Consider the following 19380-nt stretch of genomic DNA (forward strand, 5'->3'; position numbering starts at 1 on the left):
GGCCACTCAACCATTTACTGCTTATAGTGCTTGGACAAGCTTCTTAACATCTTTAAGTCTCATTTACTCCTCTGTAAAATAGAGACCATTAGGGTACCTCTCTTGTGATGTTAAATCTGACATGCTCCATATAAACTTTTTAACATGTTCAAAATATGCAAATAAATATAATTTTTTTAGGTGAAAACTAAGGTAGGAATAGACAACTACAGGCTTCTCAGGACCTGAAGAGAACAAGAGAATGAAGGGAAAATAGGTAGAGTAGGAACACCTTGCATTCCTATATCCTCAACAGCTCAGTCCAACAGTCAGACCAGTAGGAGCCTGTTCCAGAGCCTGTCTGGGACTTGCCCTAGCGGCAGTGAACCAGAATCTAGGGATGAGCCTCAAGCATCTATATCAACAAGCTTCAAAAGGGAGTATCATGCACACCTACATTTGAGAACCCTTGTAGAGGGCAGCACATTTTATAAATAATGCAAAATCTGCTTTAGACATGATTCAGCTCATATATGATGCTTTACCTTGCGGCTAATATCATTGCCTAGTCTTCAAAAATCTCAGGATCTCTGTTCAAAATCCCATCCAGAAGTCTCCTTAACGGGGTGCTCCCCCCAGCTGCCAACTGCTGCGATGGAAAGGATAGCGTCACATGGAGGTCCCTAGCACTTCTGTTCTAATATTCTGGCCAATCTATATGAACTAGTTTACCTCAGAGTACACTGCCACATTGCTTTCAAAGATATTTATAATAAAATCTGAGTATTAAAAGCTTTGTCTAATAGACACACTTCAATTCTAGCATATGTGGTACCCTAGTGTATACTGGTTAGGTTTCCAAAAGATTTAAAAACGTAAAGCGTTGTCTCACAGAGTTTGAAAAATCAAGAAAGCCAGTCATATATTTGCCGGAAGCCGGTCCATCCTTGCTGCTTGACACAGTCGCTGCAGGAAAGAAACATCTGCACAGCATATGTTTCAAGGGACCTGGCATATATAGCATATTGTTCTTAATATGTTTGCTCTCCTTAGTGCCATGTGTTTTAACCAAGGTCACCTCTCTGAGAAAGGTTGTTTCCTCAGGTGGGGATTTTTCCCTGAGGTTAGGGAGGGGATACAACCCCTTAATTGCCAGGCGGGTAGTTAAGCTACATAATCTTTACTCCCTGGAATGGAGATAAGAAATGCCCTAACCTTTGTAATAGAAATTGACAGGATTAAAATCGGCTGGTATAAATACGGATGTAACAAGACAATAAACATCAGATCCTCATCAGATCCTCATCAGATCCTAACCAGAACCTAGCCAGAGAACATGGCAAAAGATCCTGGACAGAACCTGGCTACAGAACTTCACTGGAGAACCTAGCCAGAGAACATGGCAAAAGAACCTGGATAGAACCTGGCTAAAGAACCTGGTGACTGAACCTGGCTGGAGAACCTGGAGAACCTGGCTGGAGAACCTAGCGAGAGAACATGGCACCAGAACTTGGTTGGAGATCCTGACCAGAACTTCGCTGGAGATCCTGGAGGGAGAACCTCGCTATGCTGATCAACTGAACGCTGACCCCGTGTCATTCCTTCTTCGCCGACTCCATCAACACCTTGGGGAACCCCTGGACCTGCTGGGGCTGGACCCCAACATATTATTACACATATTTAATATTCAGAAGGGAGGAAGGAACAAAGTCTTGCACTTTGCTGAATTTTCTGTGTGTTCAAGTTATACTTTTAGAAGACTATGCTATTGCTTAAAAATAAAGTCACCAAAAAGAGAAGGATTTCACAGAAAATTTTCATTCAAGTTACTAAATTAACATTTAACTCACCAGTGTTCCTACTTCTCCATTTATATGAACATTTTTATTGGAAGGGGGTGTGATTAAAGAACTGCTCCACTTGACTAAGTAATAGATCTAAGCTTGCTGAACAAGCAGGTTGCCATCTGGTCAACCAATTGCCATGTGAAAGGCTGCTTTAAATATATCTTCATAGAAGTGTCTAAATCTAATCAAAACGTAATGAATTCTAATTAACTTATGCTAGCTAGCAGGAAACAACTTCCACTGTACATTTTGGATCCCCAAAACTCTCTAAGATTCCCAAATTATTCCTTCAAATATAGACAGAGTTCACTCTCACTCTGCTGAGTGAGCCAGATCCCACTCTACCGAGGAATCACTATAAACTGGACTTGTGCCTTAGAGCTAGCTCCAGCAGCCTTTAAAATCAAGCCAAGTTCATCTGCCTGCTTCAGCTCAATACTCCAGCAGTAAAATAAACCAAACATGTATTGTCTTATTTACCTAACTGGCTACAGTACAGAAAAGTTAAGCAGGTGGCTGGCTACTTGCCGACTCTGAGACTATCTACTCTTCTGTAATATAAGGACAAGTCCCTGCCTCACCAGGTTACTGTGAGATCCAAATAAGAAAATGTAAAAAAAAGCATACTGTGAATTCTGAGCAGTATGATTTTTAAATATGTGCACACCCATTCTTTTCTATCAAACCTATTTCTAAAGGCAAAAGTGCAGACACTATAAAAACAGCGAAACTATCCCTTGATTTCACCACTCTTTCTTGAGTGGCAGGCATCATACTGGAGCCACTGTAGGAAGATCCTCTCTCCTAAACATGTAAGTCAGCAGGAACAGACTGTGTCTGTGGGTCTCCTTCTCACACTTACACATGCAGATGAGCCCACAAAAGCCCCAACAAGTCAAGAGCCATACACACAAAAAGAACAAATTTCGGAGAGAAAAAAGGGTAGTGTTTTGGGATGAGCCATGTCCAGGTTTGCATGGGGAGGATTCAGAGAGAAAGGCCTGGTACAGGTTCTTTCTGCACTAAAGTGGCCACAGAAATGGGCTTCCACAAAGCAAGGTGTGTGAGCACCTCTGATGGAGGCAAGCATGCTGATGACCCCATTGAGCACTTGATCTGGCTCCGGACCACCCAACTGAATTTGCTAACGCAGAAGACTCCAGAAGCAGCACTTTAAAAACCATCCCCATACAGATTCTCAATGCGCAGGAGGCCTTTTGCGATCTCCGCTGGAGCGTACAGTATCTAACAGCTGCAACTGTGACTGTTCTAGCTAATTGCTCTCAGCAACCAAAATAAACAATCCTCCAGGAAGGAGACTGTACCCGCCAAATATTAATAAATTTTTCAACAGTCAGATAGCTCAAATCTTGGTGGAAAAGCCTTGCTACTGGTAAAGAAGTCTCAGAGAACAAACAGGGTTGAGGAAGCCGGAATGAAAGTCCTCATTTTATCAGTAAGCCCCTCATCCCATTCTGCTACCCACACCCTCACCTCCAAAAAAAATAGGAAAAAGGAAAGTGCCTCGTGTCTGGGAGAATTTAAGCAATCTGAGATATTTTAACTGATGCATAACTTTTTAACATATGGGGGAAAAGAGTCGCATTGATTGGAGCTATTTTTAAAGTGCAGCTCTACCGTAAAAATAGACATTTACTCATAAGGATGCCTGCATAGAGAACAGGCCCAATCTACGTCTCATTGTTAAGAAAGGGGCGAGGAAGGCTGGCTGCTTCCCAGGGTGCTGTTTATGGGCCGCCTGTGATGTCATGGCAGGATCCAGGTGCACTCTAACTGAGCATCTCTCAGCTCCCTCAATCCCTTTTAAAGTGCTCATCTACCATCAACGACTTCTCTGAGCCCATGCACTAAGGAGCCAGTGTTTACCCAGGCCCCGGCCAGAGAGATCACTGCAATCAGAGACCCAGGGCAAAGAGGGAAAATTACTCACTCGCCATTGGGCTGGTCATCCTCCCCTCCTCGTCTCTGTCCAGGAAGGGAGCATTTCCTTTTGCTAAAGGAAGGAAGGAGAGAAGTTGACTTATCAGTACTCTGGGCATCTACGCGTCCTCCGTTTGCAAGGACTCACAGCTTCCTGCTTCTCCTCTCCCCAGCCAGGCTCCTGCTCCGTAGTTGAAACTTGCAAACCAAACTGCCCACCTTGAGAGCGGCCAGGAAGCATGTAGGTACCTCCCCAAACTGTGATTTGAAGACATCGCCCCTAGGTTCTTGACTTCAATCTGTCTTCAGCCTTATAAAAGCCAGGAGGATGGAGGGGTAATGGAAACTCAAGCAGGGTTTCCGATTTTGATGCCTCGCTGACAAAATCTCAGCAGCAATCCCCTGCAATAAAAACCAGATAACAGACTGCTTGGGCCATGTCTTAAACCAAAATTAGAAATGCATTATTTTATGTCTGTTTAAAAAAATCTTTCCCATACACTCATGTAAATAAATCAAAAAGAGGGAAAACATCCTTCTTGGGGAAGAAAAAAAAAACCTACACATTCGAATGTTTAATCTTTATGAAGAAAAGATTAGATATGTAACCACAAACTTACAACAAAAAGCATCAGAGGCCCTGACCGGTTTTGCTCAGTGGATAGAGGGTCGGCCTGCGGACTGAGGGGTCCCAGGTTCGATTCCGGTCAAGGGCATGTACCTTGGTTGCGGGCACATCCCTGGTAGGGGGTGTGCAGGAGGCAGCTGATCGATGTTTCTCTCTCATTGATGTTTCTAACTCTCTATCCCTCTCCCTTCCTCTCTGTAAAAAATCAATAAAATATATATATTTTTTAAAAGCATCAGAGAAAATAGGTATCATTTTCAGAGGAGGACTGAATAAATTTTCACTTGTACTTGTTGTACTTAATAAATTTTCTCCAGTGACTACATTATTATTGATTGAAATTATCCACAAGGATGTAAATTATATAAAATGTGTCAAATAAAATGCTATGTGTACTTACCTCTATTCAATTTCCAGATGCCTTACCTATCCTGCCAGATTCAAGAAATCGGATCCCACAAAAGGGCACAGTTAATGTACATTAATTCAGCATTTACTTTAGTACTTTACTGACAACAAAGGACAGCGTTCCAAGAGTTGGGAGAGCTGGGGTCAAGCGCCAGGTCTCACGTTAGCAAAAGAACCTTGGAGAACCTTCACTTCTCTGGGCCTGACACCTCTGCAAAACGAGGTGCTAAACAAGACCCCGAGGTGTCTTCCAACTCAAAACCTGAATAAAAAAAGAAATGAAATCTTCAGCCCTGAAAGACAGCACAGCAACTGGCATAGAGCAGGTGCTCGATATACAGTCAGTCAGAGGACGACCAAAAGGGACGTTTTTAAAAAGACAAAGAACCGAAAACAGGGTTTCCCAACCTGAGTGCCATGGTGTGCCGCACCTTTGTCACATCTGCAGTGCAATCCAAGGACGGAGCTACCTTGCCAACCGTGTGCTTTAATCCAGAGGGCGGGTTCCCCCTGAAGTGGCTGCCGCTTCCATCCTGTGTTCGAGGAGGTGCACCGAGGGGCTGCTTGCTTCTGAAACTGGGCAGGGAGGCTTCCCGGAAGGAGTGCAGTGACAATCAGAGTTACCCCTCGGAGTGAAAAAAACAAAGCAGCCAGCCCGTTCCCTAAAGAGCTATCTAAATGGGCTGCTTTCTTTCCTACACTTCTAACCTATGTTACTTCCAAAACAAAAATAAAAAGCTATCAAGCCAAAACCTCATCTTAGAAATATCCCAGAAGCATTTGGATTTTATAATTTTCTCCTTACCTTCTACAAGGGTGATGATACTTGAGTGATATGGGTAAGAAAAAATATAAAATGTATATATCAAAACTTAAGATTGAACCAGGCATTATGGCACTAGAAATACTATAAATACTAAAAAAAAAAAAAAAAAAAAAAAAAAAAAAAAAAGGCTTTTATCATCTCAAATCATTGCGTTTGAAAGGTATATATCCTCTGGGAAATACATTGATCCAGTATGGTATTATTGGGAGATTTTGTTTTTGGTTGGTCTTTTTGAATATTCTGAACCACATGCTCTAAATAAATGTTTCCACTTCAAAAATCACATATAGATGTTTAGATATTTTGTAATTCATTATGGACTTAAATTTATGACTACTCTTGAGATTTAACTGGTCCTGGATACAAGGTTTAATGAACTCAGGTCTATATTAAATGTTGACCTGAGCTGACAAAGTCTTACCCTAGGTAACATGACTTTGACCAGTGTTCTCTTCTTGAATTCTCTCTCTCAATCTCTTCAATCCCACCTGCTCTTAATGGCCCAGTCCAACTGCTCTCATTCCTGTACCGTTTCCCAAGGAATTACTCTCCCCACCAACACACACACACACATACACACACACACAGACACACACACTTTATACACAGCCCCTTAACTTTGACTTGTATGGTTAATTGTGGGCGTGGCCAGAGAGGGGGGCACAAGATCAGCTGAGTGAGAACAGATGTGTATGTCTTCCACACACTTATGTCTGCTCTTTTAAGATACTGTACACAGCAGGGGTCCATGCTTGGTGGCTATCAGGTGTTTGTAAACATAGGAGCCATGAGTATTTCTGGGGGTTAGTATCAACTACTACCTCTTAACCTACATGGTTAGTTATTTAAACTAAAAGGAATGTTAATATTGAATGTGAGACCCCAACACTGTAACATGTCTTAATTCAAAGTCGAATAAAGTCAGTCAGCATACTTTTAACATTCAGGGTATCTTACCATATTAGTACTTTGCAAATTATTACTCCATATCTATAATAATAAAAATGTAATATGCAAATCGACCGAACAACCGAACAGCAGAACGACTGTCTGGATGACCGTCCAGAAGACCTCGCTATGACACACACTGGCGCCAGGCCAGCGAGGCTGATGCGGTGCGATTGGTCGGGGGCTGCCATCGCCCCATGATCACCCCTGGAAAGGGAGGTCCAGGCCACCCTCTGCAGGGCGATCGATGGGGAATGGGGCACTCCATGATTTATTGCCCCAAAGGGGGAGGCCCAGGCTACCCAACCGGTGGCGCTGTGGCGGGTGGGCAGGGCCTCCCTCTGCACAGCGATTGATCGTGGAGTCCCGGCCAGGTAGCCTGGGCCTCCCTCTTCGAGGCGATCGATATTTTCATATATATTTTACTAATTTTCTTTCATCTCTGACACTTCTATTATAGAAAAAGTGCAAATAGCAATATTAAAATATTTCCTCTAATTAATTCCCTTTCAATGTGCACAAATTTGTGCACTGGGCCACTAGTATTATATGTTTAGAGAAAGCAAGAACATCCAAATGCCTCCATCAACCCAACTATCCAGGTAATGTCTTAAGGTTATGTAACTTTTATTTTGTCTCAGAAAGGGTTTAGACAACTGAATGAATATAAGAGCATCTTCAGATTCACTAAGCTGAAGGATACTAATGTCAGACTATATACAAATGAGCTAATCATCAACCCAAATAAGGAAAAGCAGCTTCTGTAAGAAGGGCAGAGCAGGCTCAGTTTTGCAAGTTGTAACTGGATTTATTTCTAAAAACTACAGCAAGTTAGCCTGACGCCTGCTCCTGGGCTCTCCTGGCATGAGGACAGTACAGCCTGGCCTGGCGGCTTGTCTGTCCTCCCTCCAGGATGACAGTTTCCAAGAAGATTAAGAGCCACATTTTGCTCATTTTCATAGACCTAGGGCACTGCACAGTACAGGAATAACCAGTCAGCCTGTGCTGCACAACCACAAAATACCTTTTCCAAGAAGTCTGGTTTATTTCTATGAACCAGAATTCTGGAAAGCTTAATACAGGCTTCCTGTGTTAATGATGTAGATGTTTTAATCCTTTAAATTTGAAGGTCATTGAGCCAACTTTGGCGAATTTTCAGAGAAAGAGTACAAAGAATAGAAAATAAAAATATAAACCATTTGTTGCAATAACTGAAGCTATAAATGTTCTTTAAACAACAATAAATTCTGTCACAATTTCAGCGATATTTCTGTTTTCTTCACTGTTTGAGGTTCCGAAATGGAGGCATGGGCATAAAGGATCAAAACCGCTGCCTCCATTTTTTGTATCTTCTACACAATGAAAGATATACGCATGTTGTTCTACAACACTGTTAAAGTTTCAACATACTTATTGTTAAAATACATGCATTTTCTTATTTCTGGGTAACACTTTGAACAGGAAGTTACAAGTTTCCATTACATTTTTTGATCCTCATTATAAAGTAATGGTAGGATTCTTGCAATCTGTTTATCTAAAAAATAAAAACACACAAAAAAACAACACAGGAATGTTAAATTGCTAAAACTTTTTCTCAAATAATATTAAAATAATGTCAAATGATGTTAAGATTAAAAAATTTACGCTGGCTACTCCAACACTGAAGGGTGACACCCTAGTCAGAGGTCGGCAAACTCATTAGTCAGCAGAGCCAAATAGCAACAGTACGACGATTGAAATTTCTTTTGAGAGCCAAATTTTTTACACTTAAACTATATAGGTAGGTACACTGTTACTAACTTAATTAGGGTACTCCTAAGGCTTAGGAAGAGCCACATTCAAGGGGCTAAAGAGCCGCATGTGGCTCGAGAGCCGCAGTTTGCCGGCCACGGCCCTAGGTGATTTATTTCCAAGCATTAGGTGAGAAAGGATTCTAAGGAAAACACATTTCTCAAGTCGAGCAGTTTCCCAAACCACCTTTCCTTGGGATGTTTTCACTATCTGCTCAAATACGAGCACTGCTGGCATGCAAGCGAGTCAAATACTGATAAGCATGTCAGAGGAGAGAGGTGAGGGAGGACGTTCTAACACCACAAAGTTAGAGTAGAGATTCATATAATAAAAAAGGGAGTGTGGAGATCTGTGATTAATTGCACCTTGGAAGAAAAGGAATCGTCTTGTCTCTCAGATACGCTCTTGACTGCTAAGTTGTGAATTCAGGACAATTACTTTTTAGAATGGCTTTTTACCAAAAAACCTGACAGATGCAAGTTAATGAAAGGAAGTTATTTAGTAGACTTCCTAAAAAAAAAAAAAAGAAAAAAGAAAAAAAAGAAAAGAAAAAAGAGCGTCAATATTATATATTAAATTTTCTGACGTTCTATTGAAGTAGAATCTTTGCATAAAAGATCAGCAAGAAATATTCTTCTCCCTCCGCGGGCATGCTAGGGATGTTGCAAGAATGGAATATGTTTGTAAAACATGGGATGAGCAGAGCTCGTGCTCTGTACCCATGCACTACTCACATAGACCCTAACTTAATGAAAACCAAGTTTCTGGTTTTAGAGAAGAGTCTCTTGGACAACAAACACAAACTTCATCCACCAACAGTTAGTCCTACAGGTGAGCCAAATCTCGCCAGGGAAAGCAGAGTACGTCACCTTCCTGCCATCTGGTTTTTCTTTTGCTCAAAGAAATGTGTGAGAACCACTCCCATTTGTAAAAAAAAAAAAAAAAAAAAAAGTGATGGTTATTACATCAAAGCTATAGAATGATGTCAGCATCCAATTACCCAAACTTTACAACTAGCCGATGAAAGCACGTATTCCTATAAAAATTATTCACCAAGTAATATTTGAAAGCTACCTAATCAGAAGGTGTCATTCAAAAAAAATGTTTTTGCACATTCTACTTTAATTAGCATGCCTTTAGGAATTCTTACCTTCGACAACTCTGCTTCCAACTAATGGCTTGGAGGGAACCTCTTTTAATTCGATAGAGCAAGTTGATTAGACTGAGCACAGAGCCCCCAAAATGTGTATAAAGACCTACTCACCACACTGTTCTTTCCCTTCAACTTTGTTTATTGATGTACTGAACATGAAAAAGTACAAAGAATCCAAACACAAAAGAAAACATGTACAGCCTCTTAAATACTCAACAGAATATATTTTCTATTCCAACAGATGTGAATTAAGTCATACTGTACAACTTCAAATAAATACCAGCCTTACATTTTATTAAGTGCTCTGATAAACACTGTAAAGTGAAGCACAATTTGCATGCCCTCTCATCAATGCCTCGGTTTGCTACAGTAGTATAGGAAAGAAGCATGTAGATGCTGTTTTCCCGCCAGGGAAACCTTATTCTTTTTTTTTAAGTATATACATGTATTTTGTTTTTTAGTTTTTTAGCTTTTTTTTTTTTTAAACGCAGAAGGTTAACTCTGACAATCTAAATGCACCTAAGGATATGAGAAAGTGCTAAGCCAATTGATCTCGGAATAGCATTGAGTGGGTCAGCATGAAAACTCGCTTTATTCACTTTAGCACGCGCCTCACAGTATATGTACTGTACTATACTGAAAATTTTTATAACTACAATTTTAAATAATAAAAAATAAAACTCAACGCAACCGCAAAGATAATGTACAACTATGTTATGCATAGCACATTGCCTGTTCTAAGGGGAAGCATGTGAGCATCTCAGTTTATACAAAAAGCAGGACGTAACTATATAGTTCTCAGTGCATCCTGATGAAGGCGTCTTTGCCTTCAGCTTTTTTGAAAATTTATTATACGCTAGATGCTAATCAGAAAATATTTTGTATTTGTTAAAATTTCTTTCATACATGGTAAAGACTTATTTTATTATTTCCCCAAATAGTGGTTTAAGCATCATACAAAGTTAAATTTCAATAGCATACAGATATTTATGATTTTTTTTGTATGAAAAATGTAAGGAAATTTGTTCAAAACCTATGGTTATACTCATTTTCTTTTTACCACAAACATATTTATAAACGAAAAGGTAGCATCACCATAAACAGCTGAAGCTAGACTATCTACAGACGAAATTAGCAACAAATCTGATGCACTGTAAATTCAAGTCCTCAGGACAACAAAAGTGATTAAGCAAGACCTCAAGTAACAATGTTAATGCCATTTACAAAGGAAAAAAAACGGATACAAAAACATTCAAAACCTGAACATCACTTGGCATGTAAGGGGGAAAAGAAAATCAAATTAGCTGAAAGGGTCATAAACACAAGGTCTTATTTACATTACACAAAGCTCAGGTGTTAGCCTTGAACAGAACTTTCAAAATACCTTCAAATATATCCAACTCAGGTCACTTTTGCCGACTTGCTGCAGTACAAATCATGTGCAACTTCTTTTTTCCTTAAGACAAAACAATTCTTCAAACAATACTGCAAGTACATCACTAAACACCATGAGCTCTATCTGAAGGGATTTCTTTAGGAAGAACAGATTTTTTCCCCCATCTCTTGGTAATTTAAATTTCTTGCCTGCTCTTATATATTCTTTTGTAAATTTTTTTTTATTTGTTTCAAAATCACAAATCAATGTGAGCCACCTATCACATAATAACCAGGATGACCAGACACTCCACTGGTGATTACAAAAACGAAACCAGCAGCCTTTGTTTCCCCCCATCGATTCTACTCCTTTCATACAAAGATCTCAAAAGTATTTTTCTACATCATAAATCTTTCTAAATTTTCCAACCACTGCAAATTTCCTGGTAAATTTTAAAAGCTCACTAGGTGTCATATGAAGAGATTTCTCAAAGTATTCAAGTCAAAATATTTGTTCCAGGACCAGTAAAAAGTTTCTCCAAATTTTCTTTTTTATAAAAATAGATGCTTTTTTTAAACCCACATCAAAGAGGCTCTTATCTCTTTGGCAAGGTACTGCTTTACGAAAAGTTCTCCAGTATTCTTACAATAAGCGTTTATAATGTAGCCCCCCCCCTGCCCCAACCCAAATCATAATTATAAAATAAATACTGTTTGTAACTTCATAAATAAAAATGTAAACTTCAAAATACTTTTCTTAGACGTAACAGCGATGCTTCAAATGTAAACAAAACACAAAGCTAATCAGAAAAAGGAAAAAAAAGGGGGGGAAAAAAAAGACACAACCAACTGAGGAATTACAACACAAAGCCTCAAGGTTTACTCACAGGTTCAAGGCAGTTATGTAAAAAGAAAAGAAATGTCATCCCTTAGCTGAAACACTTTAAAAGGTCCACCTTCTTCAAAGAAGGCAATAGAATGCAATGTGACAGGTAAAAACCCTGTACCTCTTGTCCATATTCAAACATAAAAGATATTTAAGAAGTTTTAATTCAAATACTAGCAATAAAAAATCTCACATATTTCTTAGGATGCTAAGTAGTCGTTTTTTATCCCCATCTCAACACTGACTTACAAAGACATTTACTAATGTAGAAAGTTTCTCTTAACTTGCCTTTGTTGGGTAGTTTTCATATAGAAATGGACTGAGGACAAGAGCGCATTAGGCTTTGTGCGTTTTGTTGGTCTTAAAGGAGACCTGCAGTACTCTGTCCCCCAGACGGTATCCATTGAGGCTCGCTATGGCCATGGCGGCCTCGTCATAGTTTGTCATAGTCACAAATCCAAAACCTTTGCATTTGTTGGTGTTAAAGTCACGGATGACCTTCACGTTGGTGACAGCTCCGAAAGGCCCAAACATTTGCCACAGGATACTCTCATCTGCGTCAGGAGCCAGGTTGTACACAAAAATACACCACCCTGTTCCTGGGTGCCCAGGGATATTAATTCCAGCCAAACTGGTCATTCCGTCAATGGTCATTGGAGAAAACCTACTAAACAAAATAGGAAACACGAACACACACACACATACACACACACAACAGAAACAGGCTGGTTACAGCAATGGACTGACTTCTTTTCCCTTTCCCATCCCAGAACTTTAGTAACTCCCCTCCCCCCACAGATGCATACAACTACTTGATGTTTCAACCAAAGTCTGTGTGTGGCTTGCAGCGACATGCTATACTATCGAGGTATGAATAAGTTATGAAATGGCCATTATGTGCTGTATTGAATAGTACTGTCCACAATAGCAAAAAAATATATATATTGAGAACGGGCTTCAGGAATTTAAGCAGGGCTGGGGGAGGGGCGCAACACATATGTAAACATGCTATAACTTCGAAATGCAATATAAAATAAATAATGGGTTTTTAAAGACCGGGTGGCATTGGCATCCAGTGATACAAAGATGTCCCTTGAGTCAACCGTGCTTCAAAAGGCAGCTTTTCATTAGGTTTGTACATGCAAAAGAAAACCCAACACAAACTTATAAGAGAGTCACTCCCCAAATCAAAGAAACTAATCACTCAGGGAAGGGATTATGAGCATCATGAACCTCTATCATTACCTCTTCACTCCATAAGCCATATTGAGCAGATTGTCCAACCTGCAAAACACACATTTAGCAAATTTCAGTTTTTAATTGTTCCCCTTGATGTCCAAGAAAGCCGGGCTTGTTACTGCCATCTTCCAAGGGGATATTTGTATATTAATTGTATGGGACATCAAAAATTGGGGTTTTTCACAGAGAATGGGTACCCACTGCCGTAAGACACTAGCTCTTCTGATGGATGTAGTGTATCTCTACAAGGGCCAGTGCAACACACAGAAAACACTGGTGGTCACCTGAGGACGCCCTTCAGAGAGGCAGTGTGGAGGCCCTGGAATAGCTAACACTTGGGTTCTCACCTTCTGCCAGGAGGTTCTAAGTGCTCCACATGCACCTACATGTACTTAACACTACTTTCAATTCTCACAGTTCTATTGTGTATGCCGAGACGCACATACAAGTTTAAGTGACTTGTCCAGGAGCACAGGACTAGTAAGTGGTGGCACTGATATTCAAACTGCAGGTTACGGAAGTCCATAAATTTCCCTTCAACCTCCCAACTTTGAAGGACTTTCATTTCTTAGAATCAAAGTGTGTTATAACAGGTAGAAAGAACCTTCTTTATACACAACCTCCGCTAAACCTCCCATTTCTCCTTGTGCTCAGCTGAGAACCAGAGGAAGAGGGAGCTATGCAGGGAGGAGTTCAGGCCCAGAGCTTGAGGCTTATTTTGCTATAAGGAGTGTAACCCTGCTCCAGGTGTAAGCAGACAGGTATAAACCAACCAATCAACCTGAATGTCTCTTAAACGTTTTAAAAATAAAGTATTTGGGGTGAGTAGGTACTCTAATTTAAAACTCTCCACATCCTTTTCCTATTTCAAAAGTTAAATGGGTTGTATAGAACTTGATTTAGCAGCTGCAAAGAGTTCCAATGTCCACAATGCATACCAATTAATTACACGTGTTCAGGGGAGGTGGGCACAACTTAATGCACTGCCCATATGACCACCTTTAATGGCCACTATGCTGGGCACTCTCCAAACAAGACCTGGTCCGGGGAACAATTTTTCTCTCAAGTTTGAAATTCAATGTTTTACCCTTATAGTCTAACAACCTTCAGCTTCAAGTGAAGCTCAAACTCACTTGAGAAAATTCCTAGTGTTATAAAAGCCAAAGAAACAAAAAACCAAAACACATCTCTTTCTGGTCTTTCAGAATTAGAAAAAGAATCTCACACATTCCTCTTCCCTATCACCCCTGGGCATTTGTGTGCTTTAAAATGCAAATAAAGAAATGGACTGCTGTAATGCAAAGTATAAGGAGACAGAACAAATCAGAGAGACAAAGGATGTGTGTGTGTGTGTGTGTGTGTGTGTGTCTTGTCCCACCACCCTCTCAGGACCAGGGACAGTTCATCCTCACTGTGCCACTGATGGGGAGCACGGACCTGGATCCTGCAGGTTTAACTGAATAGAAACGATGAGGTTACCAACATTATCCTTAACTGCTTAATCCAGAATAAAAGCCATCAGGAGAGCTGGCTGGGAAGCACGTGTGACACACACAGAGAAAGCACATGTGTGGAGAGACTGCACAGGCGGGAGGACTTTGTTTCTGCAGAGGTGATGACTATAGTCAAAGGTGCCATGTCTTGTCCTGACCAGTTTGGCTCAGTGGATAGAGCGTCGGCCTGCGGACCGGAGGGTCCCAGGTTCGATTCTGGTCAAGGGCATGTACCTTGGTTGTGGGCACATCCCCAGTAAGAGGTGTGCAGGAGGCAGCTGATGATGTTTCTCTCTCATCGATGTTTCCAACTCTCTATCCCTCTCCCTTCCTCTCTGTAAAAAATCAATCAAATATATTTTTAAAAAAAAGATGCCATGTCTTTATACTCCAAAATAAAGGCCACAAATACCAGAAATAAAGATGCGCACAAATCCCATCACCAAACATAAAGTAACAAAATACAGGTAATTTCATAAAATTGCTGGAATGATCAATACAGCATGCAGCTGGCGTGTGATACCTGTAGAACAGAATAGCATACTGAGATACTGAGGCCTCCTTCCCAAGTGTGGAAGGTCCAGAGGCAGAGGGTATTAATTCACTCAAACTAGCTACATCATCTGTGCCCACTGACTGGGCCCAGGCAGGAACTGTTACACTCTGCCAGCAGCAGCTTAGACACCAACCAAAGTACAGAGGCAGACTCCTGAGCAAGCTCTCACTATTTTTAAGACAGGGTGGAAACCCAAGTGAATGACAATGCGTTAAGGGAGAGAGAATTCATTCCCCAATCTCCACCCCAGGAATCTCCAGGGAGGAGGGAGGAATAGGGCTTTTAGACTAGGATCTCTGAGGACCCCCTCAGTGGGTCTCACATTTGTCCAACCTGTGAAATCCTTTGTGATACCAGGACCCTCGCTGATTTCTTTCTTTTTTGTCTTTTTTTTATCCTCACTCGAGGATATTTTTCCATTGATTTTTAGAGAGTGGAATGAAGGGAGAGAGACAAAGAGAGAGAAACATGGATGTGAGAGAGACCCATCAATTGGTTGCCTCCAACACACGCCCTGACCAGGGCTGGGGATGGACCTGCAATCCAGGTACACTGCCCTTGACTGGAGTCAAACCCGGGACCCTTCAATCTGTGGGCTGATGCTCTACCCACTGAGCAAAACTGGCTAGGGCTCTCACTGATTTCTTTACTCAGTGCCCATTTTAGGAGAAATTTAGTTCCTTGGAACTTAAACCAATTTATCTGCCTCTCCCTCTCCTTCTCCCCTCCCCTCTCCCACATCAACAAGGTGTGCAGGGAGGAGCACTGGACTTAAGAAACAGGACCTAGGTCAGTGATGGCGAACCTTTTGAGCTCGGCGTGTCAGCATTTTGAAAAACCCTAACTCAACTCTGGTGCCGTGTCACATATAGAAATTTTTTTATATTTGCAACCATAGTAAAACAAAGATTTATAGTTTTGATATTTATTTTATATACTTAAATGCCATTTAACAAAGAAAAATCAACCAAAAAAATGAGTTCGCGTGTGACCTCTGTCACGCGTGTCATTGGTTCGCCATCACTGACCTAGGTGATGCCGAGAACTCCTACCTGGGAGCAGGTGGGCCTAGCAGGTCTCTCTTCTCTCTCAATAACAAACACCCATGTTTCTCATGAGAGCTGGGAGAAGGCAGGGGGGCGGTTCCACATGGGTACCACACACCCCCAAGTCCTGCAGCAGCCGGCAAACTATAAACTAGACAGTTGTAAGTGATCATGGCACAGGCCACATCATGTTCTCTTATAATGGCCTTGTTTACAGTTAGCTAAGACACAAGGACACCCCTCCCCCTCACTCTCCAGATTACACATCTTCTCCGGGAGGTCATTTAAAAATGGAAGCCGCCGAAACCAGTTTGGCTCAGTGGATAGAGCGTCGGCCTGCGGACTGAAAGGTCCCAGGTTCGATTCCGGTCAAGGGCATGTACCTGGGTTGCGGGCACATCCCCAGTAGGAGATGTGCAGGGGGCAGCTGATCAATGTTTCTCTCTCATCGATGTTTCTAACTCTCTATCTCTCTCCCTTCCTCTCTGTAAAAAATCAATAAAATATATTTAAAAAAAAAAATGGAAGCCCATGTTTAGGGGAGACCAAGTTAGTAAGTAGCCTCCAGAATGATCCAGGGGGTATGTGGGATGATATAGTGCAGTGTGGCAAGTTAATACTCAAGCATCTATCAAGTATGTATTTTTAAACTTTAAAAAATGTATCCTTCACTCACATTTAATCAGTGCACTGCACCCAGTACCCTCACCTATTGCCCGTGCATCACGTATTTTCCTGAGGACGGAGCTGTCCTCAGAGGGACAGGGCCACTCTCTCTCACCTGCCCTTCAGACTGGATACAGTTCACTTTACAAATAACTCATGAAGTGGATTTGGAGGGTTAGATATGTAAACCTAGCTTTAACGAAAATAATCCTCAAAGAATAGGTAGCTTCAAAAAGATTCCTGCGAAAACCACCATCATCATCATGATCAGAGTGAGGGTGACAACAGTAAGGGACACCCACGTCATAAGGAAGGAAAGGGAGGGCTGGTTATGTCTTCTACTCCGCGTACCAACTGCGTCGGGAGGTCAGACACAAGACAATCCATGTCGCACCTGAAGTCAGACCAGAAGTTTGAAATTATGAAGATAATTTTGTGATTCTTGCTTTAAAAAGGTATATATTATCCATTAAGATATTGGTAAATGAAATAGAAAGCCAGTCGGCATAATTAGCAAGACACTTGATATGTTTATTTCATCTTCGGCCTATCTTAATCTTCTATGTCTGATCAGGGTTTCTGAGTGAATGAATGCAATGGCACAAGCCCAGGTGCCTACAGTTTATGGAAAAATATATACTGTGGACACAAGTACAAACACTTTTCTATTAATAAGAATACAACTCAGCCTATAACTAGGTTATACTTCGAATAGAACCAAATATTAGGGAGAGCATTCCCATTTCCAAGCTAGGTGTTGATAAGTAAAGAATGAAATGAAGGTACCTGCCTAGCTTCCAATAAATTTAGCTACCACACTATGGGAGTAAACCTAGGGCACACTATGACCCACATGCAAGTAAAAGAGAAAATTTGAAGTTGACTCAAGTAAGAATATAAAGCGAGATTGCTTCCAATGGATAAAAAAATAAAGCTCTGGACCCTAAAAATATCGGTTCTCAAAAGTGCTCCAAAGCACTGACCGAGATCTGCTTTGATGTCAAACCACAAGATTACCAACTTACCCCCTTATCCAATTAGGGGGTATCATCTGTTCTCTAAGAGAGAAAATAATCACTCAGGAGAACTAAAACCAGTTTCTCCCAAAAGGAAATTCTGATAATGCAACCAGCAAGTGCCTTAAATGCAACTCAAGGGCTGATTTGAAAGGCTCCCTGAAAAATGCATAAAGGCTTATCGGAGCCGGCACACAGGCCATTAGACTAGATCACACTCAATAAAATTAAAGCTGCTCCACATGGAGAGAGATGAAAAAAATCTGGCTGAAAGTTTAATTCAGATACCATGTCCCAAGAATATACTTAAGGGGCTTAAATTACACTATCCATCCAAATAAGTAAGAATGGTTTTATTTTGAAAACTGTAGTCAATTAAATAAGCAATTTAGATCAGCAGTGCTCATGTTAGTTCTCTTTCTAATGATTCATGTGGGTTGAGTGAGTCATAAACTTCCCAAGCCCACTTTAAAAAAAAAAAAAATATATATATATATATATATATATATATATATATATATATAATTATTTTTTGAGAGAGAGAGGAAGGGAAAGGAATAGAGAAAAACACTGATGACAGCAAAACTTCATCAATCGTCTGCCTCCTGCACGCCCTCTACTGGGGATCAAACCGGCAACCCAAATATGTGTCCTGACCAGGAATCAATGGAAAAAAATATCCTCAGGTGATAATTAACAACAACAACAAAGCAACCAAACACACATCAGGTTAAACCTGAACTCTAGGAATAAAGGCTCTCAGTTCTCCTAACACTCAATCTAGACACACACCTTCGTTGAGCTCAAAGATGAGTTCAGAACTTACCATCTGGACAGAGATGTGGGAAGGAATGGGAAGTGGAGTGATGGAGACAAGAGTTAGGAATATGAAATGACAGTAAGATTCTGCCCTATTTTCTGAAACCAAATTTCCCTTACAACAGACAACTCATTCCCTCACCCACTCACCCCTGAAACAAATGTTTATAGGAGTTAAGGAAAGAAAGAGATTTCCAAGTTAATAACATATGGAGCTAAAAGATAAAAGCACATAATAGGCACAAGGTATTTTAAAAGGTATTACATTTGACCGTGGGAACATCCTGTAACACTTTACCCAACTGCAAATACAAAGCAGAGAGCTTGCAGGCAGAGGGACTTGATCAAGGTGAGAGCAGATACAGTGGTTATCAACAGCCTCATCTTTGAGTCACCAACATGCCTTGCCATTTCAATAATCAGAAAGACTCCTGAAGATCCTGTCACTTCAGTCCTTTTGCCCAATCTTCCTCAGGATTCAATCTTGATTCTAAAAACTCAGTTTTACCAAGTAATGACCATAAAACAAAAACCAGAGCTTAAATTGGAAACACCAAAAATAACAATTCAAACGAATACAGCTTCCTACTAACGTCAAACCTTTTACACTTTCACAGCGTTAAAATCAACAAGTTCCAAAGAACCTGCCTCTCCCTGCCTAAGCCCCAAGGAGCTCTGACGTTCACTAGCTGGCCTGCCTAGGAAACACCTCCAGAATTCCTGCAAGCTCGTCTGTGCTAAATTTACAGAAAGCTATTCTTCAC

General features: G+C 40.8%; 1 protein-coding gene across 9 annotated transcripts in view; it reads right to left on the reverse strand.

Moving 5' to 3' along the window:
* Positions 1-9632: 9632 nt before the first annotated feature.
* Positions 9633-19380, reverse strand: part of ELAVL2 (ELAV like RNA binding protein 2) — a 163650-nt gene continuing 153902 nt past the window's right edge. For 7 of the 9 annotated variants that reach the window (XM_070400845.1, XM_070400847.1, XM_070400849.1 and 4 more), the window contains 2 exons: positions 13027-13065; positions 9633-12448 (listed from right to left, as the gene is read on the reverse strand). In XM_070400845.1, the coding sequence (XP_070256946.1) occupies positions 12118-12448; positions 13027-13065 (370 nt within the window). In that variant the 3' untranslated portion in view covers positions 9633-12117. The remainder of the gene's footprint in view (positions 12449-13026; positions 13066-19380) is intronic. The other 2 variants (XM_070400848.1, XM_070400846.1) reach the window with 1 other exon arrangement.

This window comes from Myotis yumanensis, unplaced genomic scaffold, assembly GCF_028538775.1.
Source record: "Myotis yumanensis isolate MYYU_CA2020_CCGP unplaced genomic scaffold, mMyoYum1.0.hap1 SCAF_21, whole genome shotgun sequence".
Taxonomy (NCBI): domain Eukaryota; kingdom Metazoa; phylum Chordata; class Mammalia; order Chiroptera; family Vespertilionidae; genus Myotis; species Myotis yumanensis.